Source organism: Xenopus laevis, chromosome 3S (assembly GCF_017654675.1).
Source record: "Xenopus laevis strain J_2021 chromosome 3S, Xenopus_laevis_v10.1, whole genome shotgun sequence".
NCBI classification, from domain to species: Eukaryota; Metazoa; Chordata; class Amphibia; order Anura; family Pipidae; genus Xenopus; species Xenopus laevis.
The window spans coordinates 13,735,550-13,748,737 of NC_054376.1; the positions used below are offsets into that span (position 1 = coordinate 13,735,550).

The window sequence follows — 13,188 nt, forward strand, 5'->3', positions numbered from 1 at the left end:
ATTGTTTTTGCATGAAATAGAATTATAAGCAAATATTCAGTGGCTAGTTGTCAACATAATTGCAATTGAAACAAGTGTCTGTCTGGCTGCTCACATTTTCTGCAGTTGTACAAATACAAATAATGGTACAAATACAAATAATGGTAATCCTTCATTTGCATTTACTGACAGACAATTTTTGAACAATTTATAGTATTCAGTTTTAAAGGGGTTGTTTGCCTTTGAGATAACTTTTAGTATAACGTAGAGAGTGATATTCTGAGATAATTTGCAATTGGTTTTCATTTTTAATTATTTGTGTTTTTTAAGTTATTTATCTTTTTATTCAGCAGCTCTTCCATTTGCATTTTAAGCAATCTGGTAACTAGAGCCCAAATTACCCTAGCAACCATGCACTGATTTTAATAAGAGACTGGAATATGAATAGGAGAGAGTCTGAATAGAAGGGTCAGCAATAAAAAGTAGCAATAACAATACATTTGTAGCCTTACAGAGCATTTGTGTTTTTAGAAGGGGTCAGCGACGCCCATTTGAAAGCTGCAAAGAATCGGAAGAAAAAGACACAACTATAAAAAATAAATAAGGAAAACCAATTGAAAAGTTTCTTCGAATTAGTCGTTCTATAACATACTAAAAGTTACTTTAAAGGTGAACCACCCCTTTAGGGGCATGTCCTGGGGAAGAATTTTATTTTACTACATTTATACTATATTTTGTATCTATATTTACATTTTTTAATATCACAAAGTAGTATCAGAAATTAGTGTTCTGCTTATAAAGAAAAATACAACCAAAAAAGCTGAAAACTGCCTTGACCCATGCATTTCCAGCATAAACATTTTTCATGCACTTCAACTACTGCAAAATCAACATATTGGCTGAGTTTTATGCCCAGTAACAGTGTCATGAAGTGCATTCACCCCAGAAAACAATAGATTATTAGAGTTCACATGTTGATGATTCAGCTAAAATCAAAATGTCTTTCTGCACCAAACTAACAAATGGCAAAACTTAGCTAAAATTTGAGTTTTCCTGAAATTTCACAAAATCGACTTGAGGCGAAATTCAGCATATAATCGCCCATCCGAATTTATTAGATGCCAAGATAAAATATGAATTCTAGGCGTCTTCTGAACAGCTTGATGTGTAGGGATTTTTAATACAGTTGGCAAATCATATGCTCATCCAAGAAAACATTTGTTTGTATTCCAAATGTTTAAACTGCAAATCACTGCTAAAGCTTTCACCTGCAACTACTTATGTATGAAGGTAAAACACTGTAAATATGAAAGCCATGGGTGTCTTCTGAATGGTTTGACGCCTGATATGTATAGAATTATCTAGGTTTGTGAGACGAAGAGGGCATTGATACTTAGCAATTATTAATTTATTTGTAGGTGCTCTAATACTTTTAATTCAAAACTGCTGCATTGTTGCTAAAGTAATTCATTCCCCTACTGACCAGTTAATAAAAAAATAGGACAAACGAGAACAAAATATACAAACAAAACACTTGCAGATTGCCTACACCATGCTAGAATTTTAAAGAGAACTCTAAAACAAAGCCAACCTTCAACATGTAAAATTAGCCAGTTAAAATGTTCCCCGTATGGGACCCGTTATCCAGAATGCTCAGGACCTGGGGTTTTCCGGATCACGAGTCTTTCCGTAATTTGGATCTTCATACCTTATTTCTGCTAGAAAATCATTTAAACATGAAATAATCCCAAAAGGCTGGTTTTGCTTCCAATGAGGATTAATTATATTTTAAGGTGGCCATACACAGAAAGATCCGCTCATTTGGTGATGTCGCCAAATGAGCGGATCTCTCCCTGATGTGTCCACCTTGACGTAGGCGATATTGGACTGATCCGATAGTGGGCCCTACGGCCCAATGATTGGATCATAATGTAGGACTACAGGCGGTAAGATTGTGGGACCACATCAACGAACAGATTTTTCACCCTGCACAATAGACATCTGGCCGACTTTCAAACAGATATCATTCGGGGAAGCCTGTCGGAGGGCCCCATACACGGGCCAATAAGCTGCCGTGTCTGTCAGCAGCTTTTATTGGCCCGTGTATGGCCACCTTAAGTTTGTAGCAAGTACAATGTACTGTTTTATTATTACTGAGAAAAGGGAAATAATTTTTACAAATTTGGATTATAATGGAGTCTATGGGGACAGCCTTTCATAATTCAGATCTTTCTGGATAACGGGTTTCCGGATAACGGATCCCATACCTGTACTGTTAATGCTGGCATATAGGACACAAGTCATACCCGTGCATCCAATGCCTAAATGTTCACCCACATGGACACAGAATTTTCAAATATTATATTTTATATTTCAGCAAATATGGCACATCCTCTGGAATTCCCCAAGGAGAATATCTTAGCAATACAGTAAATGCATTCTCTATAATACTAATGCTGATGGAGTGCTGTTTGCCATTAGAAACATACTGGGATAACTAGTAATGCATTTTCCCACTGTACTAACATATGAATAAGTGAGGAAGCCCTCAAGAATGATTCAAGAAAACCAGGTGAAAAGCCGAGGGTGGGACTTCTAGAGATATTTACCCTGCCACATGCAGGGTTTGGCAAGGAGCCGTGAGACATGAGAAATTCTTTGGTTAGATGAGGATTTTGGCATAATAGGGGTAAATGGTGGTAGAGATTTTGATGGTGGTTTACAGTATCTAACTGGGGTGTCTGAGGCTGCTGACTGGGGCCCCCCGTCACCAGCGGCAGCTCCTCTATACTGCAGCAAAAGGCCACTTCCTCACATAAAGGAGAACTGGATTCTAAAAATAAACATGGCAGAAATACTGTATTTTATACAGACCTTACTGCACCAGTCTGAAGTTTCCTAATCTCTAGAACTGTAATAATTCAGACCTACAAATTTGTCACATGAACTCCCCATCTTGGATTTTGTTAGAAGTGTCCGTGACACTCACAAGTGCTCTGAGCTAAGCTTAGCAATTATCGCAAATTATCAAATCGGAAAACAATGGTTTGCCTGTCAAAGAAGCTTGTTACAGGGCTGATTACTAATTTATGATGCTAATTGCACTGGTTTCAGAGCCACCATGTACTAATAATCTCAGTTTGTTAATATATGCAGTATATTGGCTGCCCCTAATCTCAGTAAGTGACAGCAGAGCATGTGCAGTGAATCAACAGAAGAGAAGATCGGGAGCTACTGGGGCAGCTTTGGAGGAACAGATCACGCTACAGGCTTGTGCTTGCATTGGGCTGGTTAAAAAAAAACGCAAAACAGAGCAATTACATTGAAAACCTTAAAGGAGATCTTTTGTGTAAAAAAAATATTATACTCATTTAGATATAGAAGAATTGTGCTTTAAAAAGTAGTGTTTCCGGCGGATTTATTGAATATTTTTTCAAAAACCCTACTAGTCCCTCACTTCCTGCTCCCTGAATTCCCAAGCTGTGCAGAGGAGGCACCCAATTAGAAGCTAGCCGGACCTGATAGGGAACTGAAGCCTGTCTGTGCTTGTGTGATTGCAGGGCTGTGATTGGCTGTCCCCCTCCTATTGTGCTTCTGGCAAGGACCGTTAGGACACGCTCACCCCTCATTTGAAACACAGACAGGGACCAGAGAACATCTATAGGGAGCTCTGATAAAGGGGCTATTTTTAAAGGGATCCTGTCATCGGAAAACATGTTTTTTTTCAAAACGCATCAGTTAATAGTGCTACTCCAGCAGAATTCTGCAATACGATCCATTTCTCAAAAGAGCAAACAGATTTTTTTATATTCAATTTTGAAATCTGACATGGGGCTAGACATTTTGTCAATTTCCCAGCTGCCCCTGATCATGTGACTTGTGCCTGCACTTTAGGAGAGAAATGCTTTCTGGCAGGCTGCTGTTTTTCCTTCTCAATGTAACTGAATGTGTCTCAGTGGGACATGGGTTTTTACTATTTAGTGCTGTTCTTAGATCTACCAGGCAGTTGTTATCTTGTGTTAGGGAGCTGCTATCTGGTTACCTTCCCATTGTTCTTTTGTTTGGCTGCTTGGGGGAAAAAAGGGAGGGGGTAATATCACTTTAACTTGCAGTAAAGAGTAATTGAAGTTTATCAGAGCACAAGTCACATGACTTGGGGCAGCTGGGAAATTGACAATATGTCTAGCCCCATGACAGATTTCAAAATTGAATATAAAAAAAATCTGTTTGCTCCTGTGAGAAATAGTTTTTAGTGCAGAATTCTGCTGGAGCAGCACTATTAACTGATTCATTTTGAGAAAAAAAATGTTTTCCCATGACAGTATCCCTTTAAAGATAATATTAATTTTAAGCACAATGTAAAAGCAACACCATACCCATAATTGCCTACAAAATTAGGGTTTTTTAATTGTCTCCTTTAATTTCAACTTCTGTTCCACCACCTCACATAAGGCAGTTAGAATAGTCTGGCATGATCTATTATTTAAAAATCATACTGGTATATAGTATTGTGATTTGCAATTTATTTAAGAATCTTATGCTTTATTAGCCCCACCAAAGCTCCAACCACTGATGTCACTGAACTAACAGACCTATAGTAAAGTAAAGTGTAATCATGTCCTCTCGCATGATTACATGCCTACACTCATCTCTCTAATCAGTTTAGTTGCACATCATTGCACTCTCTTCAGCTCATTTATATCCTTCTTAAAGGAGAACCAAACCCTTTATATTAAAGGGATACTGTCATGGGAAAAAACATTTTTTTCAAAATGAGTTAATAGTGCTGCTTCAGCAGAATTCTGCACTGAAATCCATTTCTCAAAAAGCAAACAGATTTTTTTATATTCAATTTTGAAATCTGACATGGGGCTAGACATTTTGTCAATTTCCCAGCTGCTCCTGGTCATGTGACTTGTGCCTGCACTTTAGGAGAGAAATGCTTTCTGGCAGGCTGCTGCTTTTCCTTCTCAATGTAACTGAATGTGTCTCAGTGGGTTTTTACTATTGAGTGCTGTTCTTAGATCTACCAGGCAGCTGTTATCTTGTGTTAGGGAGCTGTTATCTGGTTACCTTCCCATTGCTCTTTTGTTTGGCTGCTGGGGGGGAAAAAGGGAGGGGGGTGATATCACTCTAAAGGTGGCCATACACGGGCCGATAAAAGCTGCCGACAGACCGTGTCGGCAGCTTATTGGCCCGTGTATGGGGGGCCCCCGACGGGCTTCCCCGATCGAGATCTGGCCGAAAGTCGGCCAGATCTCGATCGGATGGGATTAAAAATCCCGTCGGATCGCGGCCGCATCTGTTCGTTGATGCGGTCCCGCGATCCGACCGCCCGTTTGGCGAACGCTAGGATCCGATCGTTGGGCCCTAGGGCCCACGATCGGATCAGCCCGATATTGCCCACCTCAAGGTGGGCATATCGGAGGGAGATCCGCTCGTTTGGCGACATCGCCAAACGAGCGGATCTATCCGTGTATGGCCACCTTAACTTGCAGTACAGCAGTAAAGAGTGATTGAAGTTTATCAGAGCACAAGTCACATGACTTGGGGCAGCTGGGAAATTGACAATATGTCTAGCCCCATGTCAGATTTCAAAATTGAATATAAAAAAATCTGTTTGCTCTTGTGAGAAATGGTTTTTAGTGCAGAATTCTGCTGGAGCAGCACTATTAACGGATTAATTTTGAAAAAAAAAAATTTTCCCATGAAAGTATCCCTTTAAAGATAATATTAATTTTTAGCACTATGTAAAAGCAACACCATACTCATAATTGCCTACATTTTTAATTTATCCTATGTCTCCTTTAATTTCAACTTCTGATCCACCACCTCACATAAGGCAGTTAGAACAGTCTGGCATGATCTATTATGTAAAAATCACACTGGTACAAACATATAGTATTGTGATTTGCAATCTATTTAAGAATCTTATGCTTTATTAGCCCCACCAAAGCTCCAACCACTGATGTCACTGAACTAACAGACCTATAGTAAAGTAAAGTGTAATCATGTCCTCTCGCAAGTGTCTTTTTTCCAGAGAGAACAACCCCAACCATGACAGTCTACACTCATAATTTAAGTCTTCCATCTCTCTAATCAGTTTAGTTGCACATCATTGCACTCTCTTCAGCTCATTTATATCCTTCTTAAAGGAGAACCAAACCCTTCATATTAAAATCCCCTACCCCCCTACCCTACATAGACCCCCTTCCCTGCCACCCCAGCCTAGGTGTTTCCCTCGGTAAATTACCCTAACTCTTACCTTACTCCTCGTTGCAGATTCAGCACATTGGAATTCACGGGTGCCATCTTATTCTCTTTGGAAATCTTCGGGTCTTCTTCTGGCGCTTCTGCAATTTCCATCACTTTTGGCGCATGTGCAGTTGTAAAAAACCGGAAGACTACCCCAACTGTGCATGCGCCAATGTGGCGCTTACTTCACGAAGATTACCGAAGAGATGATGCCCGTGAACTCTGATGCACTGAATCTGCAACGAGGGGTAAGTAAAGAGTTACGGGCATTTACCGATGGTAACACCTAGGCTGGGGGGGAAGGGAATAGGAAGTGTGGTCCATGTAGGGTAGGGGGTAGGGGATTTTAATATAAAAGTTTGGTTCTCCTTTAAGGACTTGAGTCCAAAATGGAACCTCATACTCTAGATGAGGCCTTACCGGGGACCTATAAAGATGCAAAAAATTTTATGCAAGACAGAACTTTATTTGCTTTAGTGGCCACAGTATGACACTGCCTTGTTATCTACAAAAAAAACCCTAGATCCTTCTGTAGAAAAACTTATTTAATCAAGTTCATAATGTTGATTTCCAAAACGGTTATTGTGTGCTAGGGACAATGTATGGTTTTGCAGGAGCTAAAGTGACATCCATCTCAGTTCCTTAGGAGTGATAGGATATTGCACACTGTTTGCCTTCCAAAACTTATCTTAGGTATCTTGATTTCTGGTAAGGTTCTTTGAAGATTCAGTACTTTACTGTATTCAGTTTTTAACACTTCAATTAGAAATCACTGTAAAAAGAAACATATGTGGTACTGGTGCACTTGGGAGACACAGGGCTTTCTTAACGAGTTGTATTTCAGCATAACCTGTCATCTAAAGACATGATAAAATATTTCATTATTTTACATATTTGTTAACATAGAATCTTTCTTTACCCCTTTATTATTACAATCTATAGTCAAGTTCACTTGCTACTAGTCAAGTTCACTTGCTACTAAAATTATAATTTAATTATATCACGAACAATAGGTTTTAATAAGGTGCATGTGTCTGAACTGTTTTCAGACCTCTCTTGAGTTTCATGCTCAATATTTATACATTTATAATACATTTTTCTGGTTATAACATGAATCATTTTTAATGACTTGAGATACTATATCTAAACAGCACTTGTCGCCAACACACAGTGCTGAAATCTTTTAGAATTTAAATGAAAATATGATCCATCCCTAGGGAAAATGAAGGGTAAGGGAAGGCTGGTATAAAAGCTCCTATTATGTCACTGTCTAAATTTAGAACCAGAAAGAGAGAACAGTAAAATTGGCAGGCTCTTTTCTCAGGGGCGTCAACATTAAACCTTCCTCGGGGATCTCCAAATTAAAAAAAATAATAATTGTTTTTAAGTATAGAAATTTAGATAAAAATAAACACTATACTTGCATAAACCTACATACATTAAGCTATAAATTAATCATGCCAAGATTTACGGTATTTTATAATTTTGGACATAAAACATTTATTTTTGAATTCCAGGCTTGGAGGCAAATTTTGGTTGCATAAAAACCAGCTGTACTGCCAAACAGAGTTTCCTGTAGGCTGCCAGTCCAGATAGGGGTTAGCAAATGCCAATTACATCTCATATTTTTAGTCTGTAGGAAACGTTTGCATGATTATGTTGCTCTCTAACTTTTTTTACATTAAAATTTGGTTTATGGTAAAAAAAAAAAAGTTGGGGACTAGAGTTGCCATCTTTCTCCGTGGATAACTCCAGGCTGGGCTGTGATGTAACAGGGGTCGGCCAGATGATGTGGCTGGGAGGGCCAATGAGGTGTCGGGGGTGGGCCGCTGATGTCAGGGGCCGATTGCCACATCGTTTTTAGAAGGTCTGTCCAGTTTTCCTAATTTGGAATACCACCAAAGCAATTTTGACCCGGAAGCCCTTTAAAATAACGAGCTATTAAGGTCAAAACCTATTGGGAACCCCTCCCTGCCATTTTGTATACATGGCCCAGTGTACATAGCAGTATAAATGGCACATACAGTGCTAACCTGCATAGGTTACACCCCTAGAAAACATAGTACATGCAGTAAAAATACATTGCTAACCCTTTCAGTGCCAGAAAAATGTTGTACAGGTGAGGAATCCCTTATCCAAAATCTGTTTTTCCAGAAAGCTCGAAATTACGGTAAGGCCATCTCCCACAGTGTTCATTTTAAGAAAATAATTTGAATTCTAATTAATCATGTTTTCCTCTGTTATATTTAAATAGAACCTCAAAATTACTAGGCTGCATAAATCCACATTGGTGGAAAAAAAAAACTTATTGGGTTTATTTAATGTCTAGCAGACTAAAGGTATGGAGATCCATATTATGGAAAGGCCTCCATATTCAGGGTACCACGCATTCCAGATACCCGTTCAGTTATGTGTACTCCCAGTCAATTTTTGAACATTTTGTGTGCTTTTCAATTTAGGAGCATTTCCTTGAGGGGACTTTTAGTTTATATAAGAAAATTATTTATTTATTTATTTTTCAGGCCAAACTTCCATAAACTTTCAAAATCTGCTGAAACACATACTGCCTGCTTTATGTTTGATAAAAGCTTCAAACAAGTATGCTGTCCACTGAAAACCATCTTTCTACTCCAAACTACCAAAAGATTTGCTAAAGGTCGTAGAACTTATGATATTTCTGGAAATGTGCACATTCTTTAATGTGCAGCATCTCCCACAATTCCTTATGAACATTATAACTCCAGGGGTCTTCTAAACAGTTTGATCCTTAGTATGCAGGGTCAGACTGGACCGGCAGGACACCGGGAAAAACCCCAGTGGGCTGCTGGGGGCCTAGATCCGCACCCTGCACTTCTGCAGTTCTTCCTGCCATGACACATGCAGCAGGCGGGAAGCCGGAGGGGGGCCCTGAGGCAGCAGCCCTGGTGGGCCCCGGTCCCCCCAGTCCAACCCTGTTAGTATGCATGGTTTTCCCAAGGCATGTGAATGTACATAAAAGTGTTCATGATTTTTTATGGCTGCTGCATAATAAGCACCCAGTGGGCTTATTGTGTGTCGACAGTGCCCCTAACAGTAGAAGAGCCCAGAAAAAACTAAATTTTTTGGAAAATACACTTTGAATCCAAAATGGGTAAATATATCATTCTACTCCAAAGTACAAACTACACTAAATACAGACATTGACACAATAAAATACTCTAAAATCAATTGAAAAAAAAACAAATGTAATTGAACTTTCATTAAGATAATTGATCCAACAGTGTGATTGGTGGTTAAAACACACAAACCACTAGTCATGCTGCAGAAAGATGAAAAATATTTAATGTGCATGTGTGGTACATGTATGCGAGTGTGTAAACCTCACGTACATGTAGAAATGTCTGCATCTTATGTACCTGTAAGTATCTTAACTCAGGTATGGGATCTGTGATCCAGAAATCCATTATCCAGAAAGCTCTGAATTACAAGAAGTAATAAAATAATAAATTATTTAATAAAATAATTCTATTTTTTAAAAAGGATTTCCTTTTTCTCTGTAATAAGAAGTCAGGACCCTGTATTTGACCCAAACTAAGATATAATTAACTCTTTGGGGCAAAACAATCTTAAAGGAAAACTATACCCATCAAACAATGTAAGTCTCTATAAAATTATATTTCTTAAAACAGCTCATATGTAAAACCCTGCTTCACGTAAATAAACCATTTTCATGATAATATACTTTTTAGTAGTATGTGCCATTGGGTAATCATAAATAGAAAACTGCCATTTTAAAAATTAAGGACAGCCCCCTGGGAACGTATGATTCACAGTGCACACAAACATACCATACATTTTAGGTCAAATGAGCCAATCAACAGACAGAGTTCTGTCTTTTGCTTCCACACTTCTTCCCTGCAGTATTTCTGGTCAGGTGATCTCTGAGGCAGCACAGAGACCGTCACGGAAATGGTGGTTCAAGCCAGGAAATGTAAAAGGTCGATATTTACTTGAATATATTTATTGGTATGACAAGATTCTTTAATAAGCCACTTAATTTGATATAAGCCATCTGTTGCTCAAGTATTCATTTTGGGGGTATAGTTTTCCTTTAATGATTTTAATGAACGTTTAAGTGATATTTATTTTAGCATACTTAAGGTATAGAAATCCAAATTACGGAAAGATCCCTCACCTAGAAAGCCCCAGGTCCCACGCACTCTGTATAACAGGCCCCATATCCTCACTTACAAAGATATATTTTATTATACTATAAATAATATTGTCAGCTGTCTTCTGTAGATTCTCAATGTATTAAGGATGCACGGAATCTAGGATTCAGACAAAGCCAAGCGCTAGGAGGATTAGAATCCGAATCCTTAAGAGCATGTGACTTTTTTATCTGCATGCTGTGCTTTGACAAGACAGTGAGGGCAGGGACACACCAGGCCGGAACTGGCAATCAATGCCAGAGGGGCTGCTATAAGTTGCCATAGACAGTCACTATATATTGGGCTGATGGGAGGCTGTTTGGGCTGCTGTGTGGCCTGTTTGGGCCTCTGTGTACCTGAAATGCCAGGGCCTATTCTGAATCTCAGTCCAGGCCTGGGGCACACGGTCAGATTCGGGGAGATAAATTGCCCGGTGACAAACCTCCTCTTCTTCGGGGCTACTAATCTCCCCAAACTGCCTTCCCGCTCAGAGTGATTCGTTTTCAGAAGTCGCCTCACAAGGAAACTTCAGGCGACTTCTGTAAACTAAGCATTCCGAGGGCCGCCCCATTGGCGATTTACATTCTAACCAGTGGGGAGGCAGTACAGGGAGGTTAGTCGCCCCGAAGAAGAAAAGCTTTGTAGTCTGGTGACTAATCTCCCTGAATCTGACCGTGTGTCTCTTCCCTTAACAGCATTTATTCAAATTACATGATTTTGCAAACTTGAAACATTGTTATAAATTTTAAGTCATTTCCAACTGCATTGGGAGTTTAACATTTGAACCGAACTGCATCGGATTCATCAAAATGCACAAGGGCAATTGCACTTATTTTAACACATCAGACACAATTAGGCCCAACACATATACACACGTGGACACAATGATGTTGGGATTGTGGGACAAATGCTGCATTTTGGATACAAATATTACTTTATACCATTGGCTTAATAAACGAGCACTGAAGTGTTAAAATCTTGTAGCATCTATATTAAATGAACATATTTTTTATATAATAGCAAGTCCATGGGGTTTGTAGAACTAGAGGTTCATGCTTTTCTTTTGGACTATATTGCAAAGCATAGTGACATACATAGCAACATAAGTTAGCTTGAAAAAAAGACACACGTCCATCAAGTTCAATCTTTTAAGCCTATATATAACCTGCGTAGTTGATCCAGCAATCTCTACAATTTGCCTCAGAGGGGGAAAAACTCCTTCCTGACTCCAAGATGCAGTGGGACCAGTCCCTGGATCAACTTGTACTATGAGCTATCTTCCATAACCCTAAAAAGCCTTCTTAAAGCTAAATTAATTCTAGGGATGCACCGAATTCCACATTTGGCTTGGGATTTGGCAGAATCAGAGTTATTTTTAGCAGGCCGAATCAAAGAGGCAGAACCGGATCTGAACCCTACATAAATGAACAAAAAGTAGTGCACACATGACTGCTCATGAGTGTGCACATCGGGTAATTCTACCCGTGTGCCGCCTTTTTTGGTACACAGGAAGGGGTTGGATTTGGTTAGCTATTCACCTGAATCTGTACCCCTGGATACAGAATGTTGACCAAACCCAAACAAGCAAGGTTCAGTGCATCCCCAATTATTTTCAGAAAACAAAAACATTTAACACAATTTAAAAATGTGCTATGCACCTCCAACAAATCAAATTTGTGAAATTAAATATGATTCCCCACATTGATTAAGAAAAGCAGTGGTTAAAATTGCAAAATACCGTCTTGTTTTCACAGCTCACCAAAATGTAACTGTTAACATCACCATTATCTGTAATCATTTCACGTTCTCCATGCTGGTTGATTTTGCGAAACCGCCGGCGGGATTGTCTAACAGAAGTTTCCCTGTGCAGTATTGCCTCGTTGTTTTCTCCGGTGTTCTCCACCTGAAACATACGGTCAATATTCTGTTTAAACATCCAGTTCATACATATTAAAGGGGTGGTTCACCTTTAAAGGGGAAGGAAACCTAGTCGGCGCAAACCCCCCACCCCCCTCCCGTTTGTTGCCCACCCTCCCTCCACTCCCCTGGCCTAACCGTCCCGCTGGGCAAATGCCCCTAACTTGTTACTTACCCTTCTGCGCAGGTCCAGTCCAGGAGTTCACCGACGACATCTTCTTCCATGCGATCTTCTTCCTGCTGTGAACGGCGCATGCGCAGTAGGATTATTTCGCCGGTACAATCTACTGCGCATGCGCGTGACTTTTGGCACATGCTCAGTAGATCCGTACCGGCGAAATGATCCTACTGCGCATGCTCCAAAACGCCGCTCACAGCAGGAAGAAGTTCGCGTGGAAGAAGATGACGTCGGTGAACTCCCTGGACTGGACCTGCGCAGAAGGGTAAGTAACAAGTTAGGGGCTTTTGCCCAGCGGGACGGGTAGGCCAGGGGGGAGGAGGGAAGGTGGGCAACAAACGGGAGGGGGGGTGGGGGGTTTGCGCTGACTAGGTTTCCTTCCCCTTTAAGTTGACTTTTAATACGTTATAGAAAGGCTCATTCTAAGAAACTTATCAATTGGCCTTCATTTTTTCTTTTTAATAATTTTTGCCTTCTTCTGACTCTCTCCAGCTTTCAACAAAAACTCTGTAAGGCTACACATTCGTTGTTATTGTTACTTAGAATAACTAATCTTTCTATTCAGGCCTTTCCTATAGATATTCTAGTGTAGTTAGCAACAATCCCTTTTTGAAGCATATTTATTTTTTCCTTTACTATTTCCTGTAATGAAACCGTAGCCAGTTTGGT

At 39.7% G+C, this 13,188-nt stretch overlaps 1 protein-coding gene across 10 annotated transcripts in view; it reads right to left on the minus strand.

The window, feature by feature from the left end:
* Positions 1-13,188, minus strand: part of LOC108712621 (rap guanine nucleotide exchange factor 6) — a 136,797-nt gene that overhangs the window by 93,281 nt on the left and 30,328 nt on the right. For 6 of the 10 annotated variants that reach the window (XM_041588018.1, XM_041588017.1, XM_018254921.2 and 3 more), the window contains exon 6: positions 12,184-12,327. In XM_041588018.1, the coding sequence (XP_041443952.1) occupies positions 12,184-12,327 (144 nt within the window). Of the gene's footprint in view, positions 1-12,162; positions 12,328-13,188 lie in introns of all 10 variants that reach the window. The other 4 variants (XM_041588015.1, XM_018254917.2, XM_018254918.2 and 1 more) reach the window with 1 other exon arrangement.